This window comes from Bubalus bubalis, chromosome 8 (assembly GCF_019923935.1).
Source record: "Bubalus bubalis isolate 160015118507 breed Murrah chromosome 8, NDDB_SH_1, whole genome shotgun sequence".
NCBI lineage: Eukaryota > Metazoa > Chordata > Mammalia > Artiodactyla > Bovidae > Bubalus > Bubalus bubalis.
Window position 1 is genome coordinate 37,027,626 of NC_059164.1, and position 20,395 is coordinate 37,048,020.

The following is a 20,395-nucleotide window of genomic DNA, read 5'->3' on the forward strand; positions in this document are numbered from 1 at the left end:
CTTAGTGATGTGAAAGTCGCTTAGCTGTGTCTGACTCTTTGCCACCCCAAGCACTATACAGTCCATGGAATTCCCCAGGCCAGAATACTGGAGTTGGTAGCCTTTCCCTTCTCCAGGGGATCTTCCCAACCCAGGAATCGAACCAGTGTCTCCTGCTTTGCAGGCGGATTCCTTACCAACTGAGCTATCAGGGAAGCCCTGTCATTGCTAAAGACAGTCCTAAAATAGGTGGTAATAAATAAGATTGTTTTTTGAAAAAATGTAGCTTTTAAAGGAGAAAATATACATCTTAAATTTATAAACCACAGCTTATTATTTGATATTATAATGGCAGCTACAAGAAAACGTCAAAGCAAAAGTTGACACTGATCAATTCTAAAGAGTAAGACTTGGTGACCTAGAGACAGGCTTTTACTTTTAATGTCATATCTTTTTGTGTTATTTTTTAGCCTTATAAATCCATCTTATAATGAACACTTCAGTAATTTAAAATTTTCTCATTTATCACATGATTGGTTAAACAGTTTATATAAGGTGAAGGAAAGGGTAAATTAGATTTTCAATTTTCACATCTTTAGCCTTGGCATCTACTTGGTGAAATGACAAGAATTTTTAGTTCTAAATAACAGTGATGATTTGAAATGCTTTATGCCTGTCATGCCAAATTTGGTCAGTTTTTTTCATTTGTTCTTTGCTTGTCACAGCCATGACAAGCAAAAACTGGTACCATTTTTATATGAACCCAATAAAGATAAATACAAGTCCCTTGATTCTAAGCATAAAATTTTTATTTAATAGAAGATAAAGAATATTTTGGTTTTTTTGCTACTCTGTAATAATGCTTATGGTACCTTTCATAGTGTGTAATACAAAAATACCCTAACTATAAGAAACTTAATTTCTCTATCTAAAGTAGTTTTCTCATGAATTTAGAGGAATAGAAATAATAATTTAAAAATCTGTATTACTTAAATATGTTCACAAATGTCATGTTTGTTTAGCTCGCATTTTCCGTGAGGTCCAGTGTACAGCATTTTCCTCATGACTTGGGTGTTCCTCATGTAAAATAAATATGTATTCCTCACGCTGTACCTGTAAGTTTAATCTTTAGCACCAAAGCCTTTTTTTCACTTGGAGCTTTTAAATTACGAGATGTTTCAGGTGTCCAGCTTTTATATATACTAAGCCAATTGCTAAATATCACAACTAGTATGATGATCTGTATAGCTTAGTAAGAACAGATGTTCTGCCATGAAAGTAGATACCCACAACTAACAGAATCATTTACTGGATCAGTAAACTTAATACAGTGATGGGATAACTTGCTCATTGTTCATATCCCTTGAGAAATCACACATACAAAACACTGTCTGTCCCCTGTTACCATATCTTAATTAGCTTAGATAAAAATGGACCTTTCACACATTTCAAAAGTACTGTATTGAAGGCAAGATGTAAAAAATCTCTTCAGTTCAGTTCAGACGCTCAGTCATGTCCGACTCTTTGCAACCCCATGAACAGCAGCACGCCAGGCCTCCCTGTGCATCAGCAACTCCCGGAGTTTACCCAAACTCATGTCCATCGTGTCGGTGTTGTCATCCAGCCATCTCATCCTCTGTTGTTCCCTTCTCTTCCTGCCCCCAATCTCCGCCCGCTCCCCCCCCTCCCCGCCTCCCCCACCAGTATCAGGGTCTTTTCCAATGAGTCAACAATTTGCATGAGGTGGCCAAAGTACTGGAGTTTCAGCTTCAACATCAGTCCTTCCAATGAACACCCAGGACTGATCTTCTTTAGGATGGACTGGCTGGATCTCCTTGCAGTCCAGGGGACTCTCAAGAGTCTTCTCCAACACCACAGTTCAACAGCATCAAATCTTCAGCACTCAGCTTTCTTCACAGTTGAACTCTCACATCCATACATGACCACTGGAAAAACCATAGCCTTGACTAGACGGACGTTTGTTGGCAAAGTAATGTCTCTGCTTTTGAATATGCTATCTAGGTTGGTTATAACTTTCCTTCCAAGGAGTAAGGGTCTTTTAATTTCATGGCTGCAGTCACCATCTGCAGTGATTTTGGAGCCCCCAAAAATAAAGTCTGACACTGTTTCGACTGTTTCCCCATCTATTTCCCATGAAGTGATGGGACCAGATGCCATGAGCTTCGTTTTCTGAATGTTGAGCATTAAGCCAACATTTTCACTCTCCTCCTTCACTTTCATCAAGAGGCTTTTTAGTTTCTCTTCACTTTCTGCCATAAGGGTGGTGTCATCTGCATATCTGAGGTTATTGATATTTCCCCCGGCAATCTTGATTCCAGCTTGTGCTTCTTCCAGTCCAGTGTTTCTCGTGATGTACTCTGCATAGAAGTTAAATAAGCAGGGTGACAATATACAGCCTTGACGTACTCCTTTTCCTATTTGGAACCAATCTGTTGTTCCATGTCCAGTTCTAACTGTTGCTTCCTGACCTGCATATAGGTTTCTCAAGAGGCAGGTCAGGTGGTCTTGTATTCCCATCTCTTTCAGAATTGTCCACTGTTTATTGTGATCCACACAGTCAAAGGCTTTGGCATAGTCAATAAAGCAGAAATAGATGTTTTTCTGGAACTCTCTTGCTTTTTCGATGATCCAGTGGATGTTGGCAATTTGATCTCTGGTTCCTCTGGGACGGCAGAGGATGAGATGGCTGGATGGCATCACCGACTCGATGGATGTGAGTTCAGTGAATTCTGGGAGTTGGTGATGGAAAGGGAGGCCTTGCGTGCTGCAATTCATGGGGTCGCAAAGAGTCGGACACGACTGAGCGACTGAACTGAACTGAAAATTTACTTGGTATCTAATACAGAGGTAAGAGTCATCATAAGAAGTGGTTACTTTTTTAAAGAGTATGTGAGGATAGGTGAAAAGAAGAATTAATTGGAAAAGAAAAGCAATATGTGGGTCTAAATGCTGTGGTTCAAACTATAGTTGGGATAGTTGAGAAGGGGCCGACCTTATAATGGATAATGGAATACTAAGTTATAAGGCCGAGAAGTCATCGTGGATCATAAAGGTTAGGAAGCATTTAGGTAAATGGAGGAGGAGTACAAATTTTGAATCATAACTCATGTAAGAGATAATGAGAACACTGCCTTGATGGAGTAAATGATACATTTAGATATTACAGTTTGCAGAAAAGTTTAGTTGTGATGCATCGAGAAGTAAGGACCTAACAGATTTTGGTAGAAGGGCAGGATGAATGTATAATTGAAGAAAATATATTCATAATTTGAATAGTATGAGAACACTACAAATATAAATTCCTAATATTGCGTTCATCTTTTTGTTTTTTAGCTGACTTCAAAAAACTCTAAAGTTTCCTTATTTTTTAAAAATATTTATTGGATTATAGTTACTTTACAATATTGTGTGAGTCTGCTGTACATCAACGTGAATCAGCTGTACATATACATATATTCCCTCTTTTTTGGATCTCTTTCCCACTTAGGTCACCACAGAGCATTGAGTAGTGTTTGCTGTGCTATAAAATATTAGTTATCTATTTTATACATACTATCAATAGTGTATATAAAAACTATAGTGTATATATCCCAGTCTCCCAACTCATGCCACCTCCCCTTTCCCCCTTGGTATCCATACTTTTATTTTCTACATCTGTGTCTATTTCTGCTTTGTAAATAAGATCATCTATACCACAATTTTCAGATTCTACATGCTATGTTGTTGAGCAGAGATTTCATTATAAACTTTATATAGATTTTGTGTTTAAAATTTTCAGTTCGGGGCACAATGAAGGGTGGATGTTAGTCACTATGCCTTCTGGACACTTTTTTTTTTTTTTGAGAAACTTGCATTCTCTTTTGAAGCTAAATAGATTAATAATAGTTCCAAGTAGGAAAATGCTTTAATTCTGGAACCCCAACATTTGCCAACTCACCTTATTTGTTAGATGTATTGTGTTAACTATCTTGAATTATTATTAAAGACATACACGTAAAAATCAGTATCTATTTTTCAGTACTTTTTTGATAGTGGCACCAATAATTGAAGGCTTATGTGAAATTCACAATTAAACTTTCAAGTGGTACCTCTTGAAACATTTAATAATATTTTTATGATTATCCAGCAAAAGCCTTAGTCAGTGAAGTTTTATTACTATATTTTATATGACTCAGCTCTGATACATAACTCACCAGAAGGCTCAGAAAAAGGGAACCCTGGGAGACTGGATTTAACAGGGAGGTGTGTTAATAATTATCAGCATTCACCTTAGAATACACAGTGACCTCTGCAGAAATCCTGGTTGAGTCCTTTCTTACCCCTATTTATGTAGCATATTAAGTCAGAAGACTGAATGAACAATTTTATGCCTTTTTTGTTCCTTTCCATACAGCTAATTGAATTAGAGTAGTTCATTAAACAGTTGTGTCTCCAGTTCTTGAATTCCATTTATTCACTTGCTGTAAGCAATGTGGGGAAAGGAAGAAATGACAATTTTTTTTAAATCATTTGTCATATAAAATCTAGAATTTAGGAATAGTTAAAGCATGGCATACTTATCTAACACAAATACTTTCATTTTAGTGCCTGTATATTGAAGGTAAGCTCTAATGTTCACATTGCAAAGAGACTTAAAAATTTACTGATAAAACCAATGCATCTAAAGAAATTGGTTGAAGGCAGGTTGAGGGGTAACTTGCAGGAAGAAAAGGTAAAAAAAGGATTCATGAAAGGCCAGATCAGAGACAGTGGCTTTGGAAATACTGATATAGTAGAAGGCTCCCCTGGTATTATTTATTGCCTTTCTCCTATTTGTTGAATGGATGTGGGTGAATAGAGAAAGTAAGTACTATGCGTGTCAGGGAACCGGGAAGTCCTTTATGAAGTGTTGGTGAAAGGCTTCTTCTCAGTTAGGCTTGTCCATGGATATTGTCTGACTTCTTTAGCATAGGGAAGAGGGATAAGGACTAAAGTCTTGTAAGATCCACATTCATGGCTGCAGTGGAATGAAGACCCAATGATGCAGAACTAGGGGAACTAGCTGTATTATAGTTATGGGTACCAAGTGGAATGGGCATCAGAGGTTTGAGCCAAGGATGGTAGTAAATTCGGGTTCGTCTCTGCTCATAGTTACAGATAAAAATGTAATTTTAGAAGTTAAACGACAGTAATTATCTCCAAGCCCTGAAAATATGTATGGTTAGCAGGCGAGTTAGTTATGGGTGTTCCTTCAGTTTGAATCAAAATGGGAATATATGGTCCATGGCCAAGGTATAGCATACGGAGAATGGCATGCCACCAGAAAATGAAGGCAGAAGCTTGTCATTCAGGCTAGATTAACAATGGGTATTAACAGAGTAAACACAGAAATATTGTAGCTTGAAGAGCATGAACATCTTAATTTATTTAATTCCGACAACCTCAAAAAATATTTGTGAACATCTATGATGATTAAAGGGGCTTCTCTGGTGGCTCAGAGGATAAAGTGTCTGCCTGCAATGCAGGAGACCTGGGTTCGATCCCTGGGTTGGGAAGATCCCCTGGAGAAGGAAATGGCAACCCACTCCAGTATTCTTGCCTGGAGAATCCCATGTACAGAGGAGCCTGGCGGGCTACAGTCCACAGAGTCGCAAAGAGTCGGACACGACTGAGCGACTTTACTCACTTATGATGACTGAAAGGTCAGACCATACACGTAGTGTTTATAATTGTTGCTGACAGTCTTTGGGGAGATATAGAGCTGGAGATATCAGAATTAGGTAAGTGCTAACATAAGGACAGTAACAAAACTATAGATTTTAATTTCCTGCAAAAAATGAACTATTCACAGCTATTGGAGAGTATTGAGTTTTGACGGGAAGAAGTCAACCTCTTCTGTGGTGGTTGGTTTTAAACAGGTTAAATTTGGTGGAGATACAAAATATTTTGGAAATGGCAAGGGCCAAATGAGGGACAGTGGCTTTGGAAATATGAACAAGTGGGAAATTAACTTTCACAAGCAACACAGACCTTGAAGAGTAACTGAATATGCAGTAAAGATATTACAGGATTTTTAACTCAGATGACTGAGAGGACAAAGGTGCTATTACTACTTGTAACTCTCCCTCTGTGCATTGTGGAATATTAGATGGTGATTCATGATGTTAATGTTGGGGTGAGTTGTGGACTTTGTCATTTTCTCAGTGTAATAAGAAAGATTTTTTGTTGTTGTTTTCAACTGAATCAGGCAATTGGAAACACTGCTGTGTTCAGTAGTAGATTAGGTTCTGAGATAAAACTCATTTCTATTTTCAACAGATTTGGCCAGTAGAATTAAAAAGAGGCTCTTTCTGAAAAACCCTAAGAGGATAAAAAGCTTTTCACATTGTGAAAGCTATAGACAATGATTTTAACCTGTATTTTCACAGTGAGGAGGAACATTGAGGGATCAGATGTCTTTTATGTGTTGTTTATCAAAGTGAAGAAAATGCGGTCATGAAAAGGACAAAAGTAGGGCCAGTGGAGTCTGTTCAGAAACACAGTGTGTTAAGAGCAAAGCAGAATTATGTCCCTATGAAAAAGCAATGACCTGTGTTTTCCACCCCTCTTTTCCTAAGTCCCCCCTTGTCTACATATTTAGAGTCTTGGTCATATACGTTTATAAACTACAAGGAAACGTTTGCTTTTGGAATGAGGACAGTACAGAATATGTGTCCCAGTGTTGATATAAATCGTATATTAGATATGCCATGGTAGTGTTCTAATTTTGCAGTGGTTCAGAGATGGAGTGAAAGTCTACCAGCCAGCTGTGCATGAAGCTCCGGTGTTCACATGGCAAACAGACTTAAAATTTTACTGATAAAACCAAATGCATCCAAAGAAATTGGAAGGATGAGAGTTGAGAGAGAACTTTCAGAGGAAAGGAAAAGAGGACTTATGACAGTATCATCATCAGATACTTATTTTATAAGTAAAGAATATCATTTTAATTATATTTTATTCTTTCATCTTGTCCGACTGCATGATTATAAGGTGACATGGTATCATTTAAGATTGAAAACAAGTGAGAAAAAATAAATAGTAGAAGAGCAGAATTGACATTGGCATTAGGAGAGATGGTTGAGTGGATAGATGCATGTTTATGGAGAAATTTCCTTCCATCAAGAAAGGGACATGATGGAGTGGATTTCCTTACATTCAAGCTAACCCTTTAGTCATACAACTTACATTAGTAACAGTGGATTCATTATGTTTTGGGATTCAAATATCTGTATGTTTAAAAAGTTATTTATTTTGTGAAATGCCTCAAACATATAAAAAGGTAAACATAAGTACTTAATACTCATATTGAAAATGAATGTAATAAAAACCCAAGTGCCTCTTAACCTGTAGGTAACAAATGTTTTAATTTTGCTTTTTGATTCAGATTTTTAAACAAATATAACTTGTCAGTTAGAGTTGAAAATCTCCTTCAACCTTCTCCAAACAAAAGTTTGCTTTCCATGAGATTATAAAATAAGCCCTGTTATACTGATACCTTAGGCTTCCCACGTGGTGTCAGTGGTAAAGAACTCAACTGCAAATGCAGGAGACATAAGAGATGCAGGTTCAACCCCTGGGTCAGGAAGATCCCCTAGAGGAGGGCATGGCAACCCACTACAGTATTCTTGCCTGGTGAATTCCATGGACAGAGGAGCCTGGCAGGCTATGGTCCATAGGGTCGCAAAGAGTTGGACACGACTGAAGCAACTTAGCACACATGCATACTGGTACCTGAGTTTAAATAATTTCAATATCCTTTCTTTAAATTTTAAATTCATTTTAATGATTCAGAAAAAGACACAGGAGTTGTTTTTTTTTTTTAATTAACTGTTAACAGTGTAAACTGTCAAGTGGAAAAATAGTTTTTAAAAGTTAGGAATGCTTAGTTTAGTTTTTTTTACAAAAGGGAATTATTTCAAGTAAGAGTATGTTGTTTGCCCACCTAATACTTTACAATTTTGTATTCTAGAGAACTTTTTTGGTACTTATGCACCATATATTTAGTTTTGCATTGTGTAGAATTTTGAACAAAGAACTTCAGTGCTAAACTGGTAACATTGGTTACTTTGGAGTTAAAGATTAGGTCGTATAAAATTTACCCTTCTAGATTACTTTGTTAATATTTAAAATTTTGTATAATGAGCGTATATTATTTTAGAATAAAATAGGTAAATGTTGAATATACATTTTTTTAGATTATCTTCTAAAATATATTAGTACCAATTTCACCTTCTCCTTTTAACAATAAATGTGATGTTAAAGAAGAAATGCATTTACACCTATACATGATATATACATATATATACACACACATAAATATATACATATATATACACACACAATGTGTGTCTCACACATATACATATCTCACCAGTCAGGTAAATATATTGTATACATATATTGCTCTTTCCATTTATAAAAATTATGAGGAAGTAACTTTTCTCTTTTTGATCATGCTATATCTATAATAATTTCAGGGGATGCCATTATTTTTTCTTTGCTTTCTTAAGAGAGAATGTTTTCTTTCTAACCCACAGTGATTAATAGTTATGATTTTCTCACATTTGATTATGTTGCCTTGGAGGGGAGATGTGATTCTCTTGCTAATTTAAGAAATTAGCAATGTGCTAGTAATTTTGACAAGCATACTCTGGGTTATATAACTGAAACCTGTTTATGAGCCATCAACAGAGAAAATATCCAACATAACTGATTATGGAATCTAATATGTTATATTAATAATCATTTTATTTTATTGTACATGGTTTTCTATTTCTGGGAGTAATCAAACTTTGAGTAAATCAAAGGCAAAGAATAAAGCTAATGTTACAAGAAAATTTTCTGTGTTAATTTTATATTGCTTAAAATAAAGTGCTTACATCTCTGAGTTTCATTAGTTATATTTTTGTATACTTAACTATATATAAATATATAAATTAACTAAAATTATTTGATCTAGATTTTATGGTTTGCATGATGAGAGACATAATTTCAAAAGCTACCAATGCAGTTTTAAAAATGCTTTTATTTCTACCTTGTTATTGCCTTACTGACTGTTATTTTATTTTACTTCTAGATGAAAGAGTGGCTCTGTTTAAACTGTCAGATGCAGAGAGCTCTAGGAGGTAACCTGGCTCCAATTCCATCATCACCCCAGCCCAAACCGAAGACTACCCCTGTTCCTGCATCAGCAGTGAGCAAGCCACCCACTCCGTCACAGCAGGTTTCTCCAAAGAAAGACACTACCCCCAAACAGGATGTCTCAAAGGTAGCTGAGTCTAAAAAGCCCCCACCACTAGTGAAACAACCAACCCTTCACAGTCCCCACCCAGTCGCATCCCAGCAGCCTCCTGAGGCAGAGTCCTCATCCAAGCCAGTCCCTCCCAAAGAGCCTTCTGTCTCATCTGAACCGGCCAAGGTCTCCACGGCTGATGATAAACCAGAGCAGCCCAAGGCAGGAAAGCCAGCCACAGACATTGCGTCTTCATCATCAACAGCAACAGGACCGGACATTCCAGGCTCCAAAATACCATCAAAGGATCAAGAGAAAACAACTCCTCCTCTAAAACCAGACTCTGCCAAACCTTCTCAGAGTTTTCCACCAACAGGAGAAAAAGTTACCCCAGTAGATTCTAAAGTCATACCTCGACCTGCATCAGATACAAAAATTATTTCACATCCTGGACCTACTCCAGAGAGCAAAGATCAAAAACAAGTTGATCCAATTCAGAAAAAGGACGAACCCAAGAAAGCACAAACCAAAATGAGTCCTAAGCCAGACACCAAGCCGATGCCAAAAGGGGCACTGACACCCCAAGGTCCACGACCCCCCACTGGACAAACTGCCCCTCTATCTCCACAGCCCCCAAAGCCTCAGGAACAGTCGAGACGTTTTAGCCTAAATCTTGGAAGTATTACTGATGCCCCTAAATCACAGCCTACAACTCCTCAAGAAACAGTGACTGGGAAACTCTTTGGATTTGGAGCATCCATCTTTAGCCAGGCATCAAATCTGATCTCCACAGCAGGCCAGCCTGGGTCTCATTCACAGGGTGGGCCAGCGGCCCCAACAAAACAAGTCCCTCCTCCTTCACAACCACCTACTTCTCAAGGGCCACCCAAATCCACAGCACCGCCAGCACCTGCAAAGGTTCTACCTGTGAAAAAGGAAATCAAAGCTCCAGTAATTGAAAAACTAGAGCCCAAAGCTGAACAAGTTTCAACAGTAAAAAGAACAGAAACAGAAAAGAAGCCTCTGCCTACTAAGGACAGCAAACCTTCCACGGGGGAACCTCAAAAGGTTGTTCTTCCCCCCAAACTGGAAGAAACCCCCAAACCAGAATCAGCCTGTCCTCTCTGCAAAACTGAACTCAACATAAGTTCTAAGGATCCTGCTAACTTCAACACTTGCACTGAATGTAAGAAACAAGTGTGTAATCTCTGTGGATTTAACCCTACACCACACTTGACCGAGGTAAGCAATAGTGGTATCACATATGAATGTGAGTATATGGTGTTAATTCAGAAATGTTTTGGTAGTCAGTTTTCCTGGAAAAAAATAACATTTCTGAGTAAATAAAAACTGATATTGTTATCTTTGAAGGAGCTTTAATTACTTATTAGGCTTATGCTTTCTTATTAAACATTCATGTAATTTATACTTTTCTGGCTTAATGTATCAAAAAGAAAGAAGATGAAATGAGCTGATAACTTAAAATAATGACTATCCCATTCTTTTATGAATTAACATCCTATGGTTTTCACCTGAAAACACAAAATAAGTATTGTAATTTACTGTTCCCACTGTCTCTCATCCTTCCAGTCTCTTTCATACATTAAAAAGAGAAGCTTGATTGATTGCAAACCCATAAACTACATGAGATCTGTTATTTTACAAAAGTTATGAGCTTAGTGTAAGTTAATAATATTGTCTGCTAGAAAATATTGGTTCAAATATATAATACTTAGACTTTTTGTAATCCTGTTTAAGCTGTTATCTGGCATAAATATAATAGAGTACTTTATTAGGAACTGTGGAAAGAAAAAGGAATTATATGGATTTCAGTGACTAACGTCAAGGATTTTTTTTTTTTTTTAATGGGAAGACCAAAACACTTCTTCCACAGTGTAAAAAGCAGATAACAATTTTCTACCTAATATAGTTATAGAAGAATGAATCAATAAGCATTAAGACTGTGTTAAGGCTGTTAGAGTATTTGGATCTTAGGAGATTGAGGGGTTGAATGATTGCTGCTTAGGTAAGTAACAGTGATATTTTACTAAACATTTTGGGATTGAACTTAAATCATGTTCATTATATTTATGCAAATCAGTAATACTTAAGGATTATTTTATTTCCCCTCCTTGATTTTGTAATTTATTGGAATGCAAAAAAAAAAAAATTGTATAGTTGGATTTAACAACTATACAAAAGAAGCTTTAGAGATTCTTGTTTTTGAGTTAAACTTTTTAACTTTTAAACTTTTTTCACTTTTGAAAGTATTTGATTGCTTTGACATATTTAACACCATATAAAAGTATTGTCCCTATAGACTTAAGTTGATTTTTATCTTCTTTAACTGTGATGAATAATGTTAACCAGGATCTGTTTTAAAGGCAAAAAAAAAATATGGTTTCTCTCAGCACCTCTTGAATGGTTACAAGTGTAATTATTACTTACAGTATTTGGAATTCAGTGCAAGACCAAAACAACTTTAAATTTCTTCCATAGTGTTAGAATTGTTTTTCATTGTATATTTATGAAGAGGGGAATTTCAGTTTTTCCAGGACAGTTGTATTAATTTCATACATTTGAGAAGTTGTACCTTTTAATGAAGAGCTTTATGATATCAGTATTTAAATGGGTATAAAACAAACTGCAACACTAAAAACTAAAATACCCTGAAGAAGTGTATTTTGTACACACTGAAGGAAGGGCTATAACGTGTGTATGTGTGTAAACACCTATATATGTGTATGCATTTGGGTCATAGTGATTGTTAGAATTCTGTAAGTGTTTGGAGGTGTGAAGTGAGAGTTCTTGAGAAGAGGGACAATAAATCTCTCAGGAAAATCTTTGATTTTCTGTGTTGGCAAATTATATTTCAGAAGTGGTAATTTTGAAAGATTTCTTGAATCAATCAGAGAATTGTTATCTAGGATGTGTGTGGAATTTCAATAGTTTGAAAATATAAGTGGTTTTAAGTTTTCAAATGGTGCATGAGAACTCCTCTATTTTAAATACATCAGTGGAATTTAGATAATCTGTCATTGTTCAGATTGTTTTTTTCTTTGGCCATTTCTTTGAATGTGGAAGATCATATTTCAAAGGAGAGAAAAATATGATGTAACAAAAGCAGTTGACTCATGTTCTTGCCTCCACTTGACTGTGTTAATCTGAGGGAAGTTTTTAGCTGGTCTAAGACCTTAATGCCGTCTGATCTTTAGGTAAAGTCCTTGATGTCTAGCTACCCTGACATCAAGGGAGTGAATGAAGGTTACTGGAGTTAATCTCTGTTCCTATATGTAGCTCCTGCTCTTTCACCTAGAAGACTTTGGAGGACTGGCAGAAGAGACTGGTTGAAAAAGACACCCTGTGTTTGCATGTATGTGTACATGTACTTGTATATTCAGGAAATTCTAAATTAAATGTATACGCTTTATTTGTTGTGCTGTCCCAGTGTTTATATTACTTACTAATCTCCCCTCATTTTGAATGGTTGGAAAATATCTCATCCTTGATCCTTGTTTCCTTGCTTTGTTTCTATGATGTCTTTGTTCTGCTTGTGATAATTTTCTTGTAATCCAGTATTTTCTGCTGGGCTGGCACTGTACTTTGATTCTAGTTTGAGAGAGCACATAGTAAAAATACTTAGAATTTAAGCCTACAATGCAGAGAAATGGTATTCCTCAAGAAAGAATTCAACTACATATTTCCATTTATTTTTCTAGTAAAGCACATATAACACGGTATGCAGCCTCTGCTTCTCCCCCTCCCTTCTTATGAGACAGGATGTCTTGTCCTCCTGATGCCTCTCTGCCCTCCCCTTCTGTTCTGTTTTAGTGGTGAGAAGAGCCAGTCCTGGTTTTTCATGGGTTGGGAACTATAAACAGTATCTCCCCACTTCGCCATCCATTCATCAAACACACCTGTCTCTAAGGTTGTTTGCTGTATGTCCTTCTCAGCATCTCCCACAGCACCCGAAGAGTGCCAAGGCTGCCTGCAGGGCCCTGGGGTGATGCCAGGCTTCAGCCTAAGCCTTATGGTTTAACTGTTCTGTGCCCAGTGTGTACGCATAGTACTATCATCCATTAACCTCTGAAAGTAAGGAATGGTTTTTAGGCTTTAATTTCTGCCAAATCAAGAAATATTTTGTCTTTGAAGGAGTTTTATGAGGCAGCAAGGCTTTCTGAAAGAGCTAGTCTTATAGAATTTGGAAGCATGTTGAGAAAAACAGTGTAAATTGGCAATAAAATTACCTAGTGAATTTTAATTATTCTGGGTCAGTTTAAGTGCAGAAAGAAGTCTACTCATAGTGGGTATTTTATTGTTTGTGTTGCTCTTTTGTAAAGGAAATTCTTACTATGAAAATACAACTTAAATTTGTTTCCACATGCTTCAAGGAGTCCTAGAGTCATATTTCTGCTTCCTTAGTAAGATAATTATGCATGGCTTGAATGAGGTTGAAATAGCCAGCATATATTTGTCACCAGGCAACAAATGGGCCTTTTGAGCTGATTAAGATCCAGTAATATACCTGAGTTCCCTTTAGATCTTTACTCTGTCTCTCAGACCCTCTCTTGTACCCTTCTCTCTCAGAAGGTCTGGTGGGGGTGTGCTTCATTTCTTAGTTTAGTAAACAGGTAATGTCTTTGTTTAACTTTAAAGACCATTGCTTAAAGTTTAAAAAATATATCTATTACTAAAATATTACAATTTTATAGTAATATCTATTACTAAAATAGATATATATACACATACACATACATACGTATATGAGCAAAAAAACTAAAAGAATGATCAGAACTCAATAAGGAGAAAATAATTCTACCAATAATCAGTTTTTAAAGAATTCCACGACAGAGATAAATACACATTCTGTGTAAAAATTTCTGGCATCCCAAGAAAAGAGGGACATCTGTTTGCACTTTATGGCTAACATAAGAGAACTGATAAGTTTGTAGAAATAAAATTTTTGCCTAATAGTCTTTAGAAGAAATTTGATATTACCTTTTTATTAAGTGATATCTAGTTGAAGAAAAATCCAAAAATGGGTTTAAAATAGAGATATTTTGGTAAAGAAATTGAAACAAAAAGTAGATTCTTCATTAGTCTTTTTATCTATGCATTTTTAAGTATTTAGCATTCTGCTCTATGTGGTAGTTCTATTAAGATATTCCATTTTTAATGTGATTAAACACTTCTTAAATATTATATAAAATGATTACATATTATTCAGTTCTATGGTTCTTTTGTTGTATGTTTTTTTCATACACATTGTCCTAGTATTAAGGACTTAATACCTTAGGTTTTTCATTTTTTGTTATGAAAAATAATAAACATTTATTTTAGGTTGTTTTCATTTTTTATTATAAATAAGGTGAATGTTTTGGAGTATAAATATTTGCATTTTAACTGTTTTTCAGAGAAAGCTTAGTGGTACTAAGGTTACTAAATCAAAGAATAAGAACCCTGAAGTTATCAAATTTTTTTTGGAAATATGATAGCAGTTGACATTACCACTAGCATCTGTGATGCCTTTCTTAATGCAGCCTCTCCAAATTTGAATACTATCATTTATAATAAAATTGGTTAATTTGGAAGTTTAAAAATGCTATCATATGATTCCTTTGATTTGTATCTCTTGGATTACCAGAACTTTTATTTATTTATTTTGTGTATGTGTGTGTGTTGATTATACATTTTTTTAATTTAATTTTATTTAACTTTACAATATTGTATTGGTTTTGCCATATATCAAAATGAATCTGCCACAGGTATACATGTGTTCCCCATCCTGAACCCTCCTCCCTCCTCCCTCCCCATACCATCCCTCTAGGTCATCCCAGTGCACCAGCCCCAAGCATCCAGTATCGTTCATCGAACCTGGACTGGCGACTTGTTTCAATATGTATAATATCATATATGAAACAAGTCGCCAGTCCAGGTTCGATGAACGATACTGGAATACATTGAAATATGTATAATATCATATATGAAACAGAACTTTTATTTAGATGTTAAATGTATAACAGTTCACTTCAGTTCAGTCGTTCAGTCATGTCCGACTCTTTGCGACCCCATGAATCGCAGCATGCCAGGCCTCCCTGTCCATCACCAACTCCCAGAGTTCACTCAAACTCATGTCCATCGAGTCGGTGATGCCATCCAGCCATCTCATCCTCTGTCATCCCCTTTTCCTCCTGTCCCCAATCCTTCCCAGCATCAGAGTCTTTTCCAATGAGTCAACTCTTCACATGAGGTGGCCAAAGTACTGGAGTTTCAGCCTCAGCATCATTCCTTCCAAGGAAATCCCAGGGCTGATGTCCTTCAGAATGGACTGGTTGGATCTCCTTGCAGTCCAAGGGACTCTCAAGAGTCTTCTCCAACACCACAGTTCAAAAGCATCAATTCTTCAGCGCTTAGCTTTCTTCACAGTCCAACTCTCACATCCATACATGACTACTGGAAAAACCATAGCCTTGACTAGACGGACCTTTGTTGACAAAGTAATGTCTCTGCTTTTTTTTTCTTTTTTCCTTCTACCTTGATTTATTTATTTTTTATTTTTTTAATATAAATTTATTTATTTTAATTGTAGGTTAATTACAATATTGTATTGGTTTTGCCATACATCAATGTAAATCCGCCACAGGTATACACGTGTTCCCCATCCCGAACCCCCCTATCTCCCCGTACCATCCCTCTGGGTTGTCCCAGTGCACCAGCCCCAAGCAACCAGTATCATGCATCGAACTTGGACTGGTGATTCATTTCATATATGATATTATACATGTTTCAATGCCATTCTCCCAAATCATCCCACTCTTTTCCTCTCTGCTTTGAATATGGTATCTAGGTTGGTCAACTTTCCTTCCAAGGAATAAGTGTCTTTTAATTTCATGGCTGCAGTCACCATCTGCAATGATTTTGGAGCCCAAAAAATAAAGTTTGACACTGTTTCCACTGTTTCCTCATCTATTTGCCATGAAGTGATGGGACCAGATGCTATGATCTTCATTTTCTGAATGTCGAGCTTTAAGCCAACCTTTTCACTCTCCTCTTTCACTTTCATCAAGAGGCTTTTGAGTTCCTCTTCACTTTCTGCCATGAGGGTGGTGTCATCTGCATATCTGAGGTTATTGATATTTCTCCTGGCAATCTTGATTCCAGCTTGTGCTTCTTCCAGTCCAGCGTTTCTCATGATGTACTCTGCATATAAGTTAAATAAACAGGGTGACAATATACAGCCTTGACGTACTCCTTTTCCTATTTGGAACCAGTCTGTTGTTCTGTGTCCACTTCTAACTGTTGCTTCCTGACCTGCATATAGGTATATAGATGGTTCTAATTACAATTCAGACATAACATTGTTCAGACATTGTAGGAAAAAGTAAACTGGTATTTGACTAATTCTATGTGACATCCTTCCCAGGTGGCACAGTGGTAAAGAATCCTCCTGCCAATGCAGGAGATGCAGGTTCGATCCCTTGGTTGGGAAGATCCCCTGGAGAAGGAAATAGCAACCCACTCTAGTATTCTTGCCTATAAGGATTTTCATGGACAGAGGAGCCTGGCAGGCTACAGTCCATGGATCACAAAGAGTCAGATATGACTTAGTGACTAAACAACAACATTATGTGAAACACGTTGTATCAGGCATTTTTTCACAACAACCCTGTAGAGTAGATTTTAGAGCTGCTTTAGAGATCAGGAGAATGAAGATCAGACAGGTAGTTACCAAGACACCGAGGTATCATTCAGAGGCTGAAACAATGCTTGATCCCCTAGACCATGTTTAAGTAACATGGAGAGGGAGATGGTGGTTCTTTAGTTGCTAAGTCGTGTCCGACTCTTATGACCTCATGGAGTAGCCTGCCAGGCTCTTCTGTCCCTGGGGAACTAGATAACAAATGTCATTTCTTCTGTGCTTGTATTGTGTCATTTGGTAATTACTAAGATTTTGATATCAACAAATTTGCTAAAATGTGCATCAAATCAGGTAACATTTGGGGCCCACAGAATACTGGTGGTTGTGTTATATGGCTGAATTTAGAAGCATGTGCAGATTGAGAACTTCAGAAGCATAGAGGCTAGCATCATCCTTTTCTTTCTGCATAAGCCTTTCAACAACTTTTATTTAGGTGAAAGCATATGACTGAATCATGAAATGATGTCCCTGCTTTCATGTATAGCACACGTGAGGTCAGAAAAGATAGTTGCTCCAACTGTAAGAAATATTGTCAATATTATATTCCTGTCAATGCATGCAAAGACTTTACTCCATGAAAATAATGTAAGTGTTCCATTGGTGATGGTGGTGGTGGTTAATCTTTGCTTCTACCAACATTTTTGTATAACCTCCTTTGTTACATTCCCAGGAGTGGGATTGCTGGAGCATGGGTTTTATATACATATGCGTGTGTTAGTTAATCGTGCCTGACTCTTTGCGACTCCATGGACTATAGCCCTCCAGGTTCCTCTGTCCATGGAATTCTCCAGGCAAGACTACTGGAGTGGATTGCCATTGCCATATATATGTATCTTAAACTGATTCTCCACCGTAGTTTTATCCATTTTTAGTTTGATTAACTTTGCATATATGCTACTGTTGTTCTAAAGATGCATTGCCTGATAAGATAGTCACTGGACAAACATGGCTATTGAGCACCATGGGTCAAATTACGATTAATCAAAGTACAAAAACCACATTAGATTTTGAAACTTTAGTATGGAAACTAAAATATCACACTGATAATTTTAATTTGGTTACTATTGTGTAAGACTTATCCTTAAATATTGCTGTTATGACTGCCTTTTCACATGTCACTTTGCAGTTGCGTATGCACGCACTACAGTATACTTCTATGTAGGATATATGTTTTTCTCTTTATACAAGAAAACACTATTACTATATTTATTGCTTCCAGAGCTTATTTTCTCTTTCAGAGCTTAATTTCCTCATATTATACAACATATCTGGTTCTCTTTCTGTGCTCTACTGAGCAAATAGTTCTTGGGGCTCTCATCATCAGGAGATAAACTACTGATACCTAGCCTGGCCCAGCCCAGCCTGATGATCACTGTTCTAGGCCCTGCTAATCATCAGTATGAGATATCAGTACTATTGATAAGTGTACTGTGGTCCTACCAACCTTTAGGTCAAGATATCTTTTCTACTGACTCTTCTGGTTTCCTCTATTCTATTTTTCCAAATATTTCCTCTATTCTTTTTTTCCCCCAGAACTCTTGGACCTGTTTATATTCTTCCTGTAGCTTTGGGTGAAAAATCATACATTTTGAGGTCAATTGCTTCTAGAAGTCTCAGCAATACATTATGTTAGAATTTGAATGTGTTGTCTGCTTTTTCTTCCTTCCATTTCTTCATGGCCGTTCATTTTCTTTTAAAACTCTATTCCAATAATTTGTATTATAAAAGCATTATTCCTTATAACAATCCACAGAGTACTAAAGTATCTGAAGAAGCATGAAAAGCTTCCTCTTCCCCTTGTATGTCATGTTAATGCTTTAGTATCTCTTTAGCCTTTTTTTTTTTTTTGCTTTTTGTTTATTTATATAATGTTTATACAAACAGTGAAATGTAGACAGATTTCAGATCTTTGAAAAAAGTTTTATGAGCTTGTGTTTTCAGAAATAATGTATTTATTTTGAAATGAACATGTGTTCTTACTATACTGGTTTTCATTGAGTTTCTTTTTCACAAAATTTTGTACATTTGACATTCTTTCAAGTGAACTCTCATTGACTTGCCTAATTCTACTTATGAGGGAAATAACTCTGCAGAATCTCAATATTGATGCACATTCTCCTCATTAAAACTGAGAAATTGAAGATGTTTTGAGTTTCTATTAATGTGCAAACAAGGCCACAGTAAAACATCTACACATATATTTTCCCGTTATATCTTGATATATTAGATAAATTCCTTGAAACAGGTGGGCAAAGTTAAGACAAGTGATGTTTAACAGAGTTTCCATATTACCTTGTTTAAAAGAGTAGTAATCATAGTCCTGCCAACAAACTATTAGTGTGTCTAATTTCCACACTGACTAGTAGTCCATAATTATTGGTTTCAAGAGTCAGAAACTAAGCAGTATTGTTGTATAATATTAAATTTCCATGCCTATTTTGAGAGTAAACATTATATATGCGAACATCATGAGCTTATCAACTACTTGTATTTTTCCTTTTTGAAGTTGCCCATTTATACCCATTGGTCATATTTTCATGTGTCTATGTCTGTGTATTTCTTAAAATATTTTAAATTATTATTTTTTTTTAATTTTATTTTATTTTTAAACTTTACATAACTGTATTAGTTTTGCCAAATATCAAAATGAATCCACCACAGGTATACATGTGTTCCCCATCCTGAACCCTCCTCCCTCCTCCCTCCCCATTCCATCCCTCTGGGTCGTCCCAGTGCACCAGCCCCAAGCATCCAGTATCGTGCGTCGAACCTGGACTGGCAACTCGTTTCATACATGATAGTATACATGTTTCAATGCCATTCTCCCAAATCTTCCCACCCTCTCCCTCTCCCACAGAGTCCATAAGACTGTTCTATACATCAGTGTCTCTTTTGCTGTCTCGTACACAGGCCTTAAAATATTTTAAATTATTGAATTCTTTGTCATCTTATCTTGAAATGATTTTCCATGTTGATCACTTGGGTTTTTTATGCAAAAAAACTTTATGAAATTTTCTTCTGTACATGAAATTAAAAAAAAAAACTTATGCAATCAAATCTTTTAATTTTCCCTTGATTGCTTATTTTGCTAAAGAAGGCCTTTTCACATTTTTATTATAAAAATAGCCTTCTGCATTTATTCCTAAACATCTGTAGTTTTATTTTTTACTTCTAATCACATATTTATCTGTAATTCATTTTTTTTGGTACCATATGAGGTGAAGTGCCTAACTTTATATGTTCAAAATGTATAGCCACTTGCCTCTGTGTTATTTATTAAGCAGCAATTCATCATTTTCACTCTGGTTTTTCGTGTCATGTTTCACGTAATAAATTTCCATTAAGACACAGTTTGCTTTTCTAGATTCTTTCATTTGTACTGTTAGTTATATATCTAATTTAGAATATTAGTGCTTTATTATTTTTATTAGTATAGTTTTAAT

General features: G+C 36.2%; 1 protein-coding gene across 3 annotated transcripts in view; it reads left to right on the top strand.

Moving 5' to 3' along the window:
- The window catches only part of PCLO (piccolo presynaptic cytomatrix protein), a 391,256-nt gene that overhangs the window by 14,142 nt on the left and 356,719 nt on the right, over positions 1–20,395 (top strand). For all 3 annotated transcript variants that reach the window (XM_025291036.3, XM_044946575.2, XM_045166378.1), the window contains exon 3: positions 9,098–10,495. In XM_025291036.3, the coding sequence (XP_025146821.3) occupies positions 9,098–10,495 (1,398 nt within the window). The remainder of the gene's footprint in view (positions 1–9,097; positions 10,496–20,395) is intronic.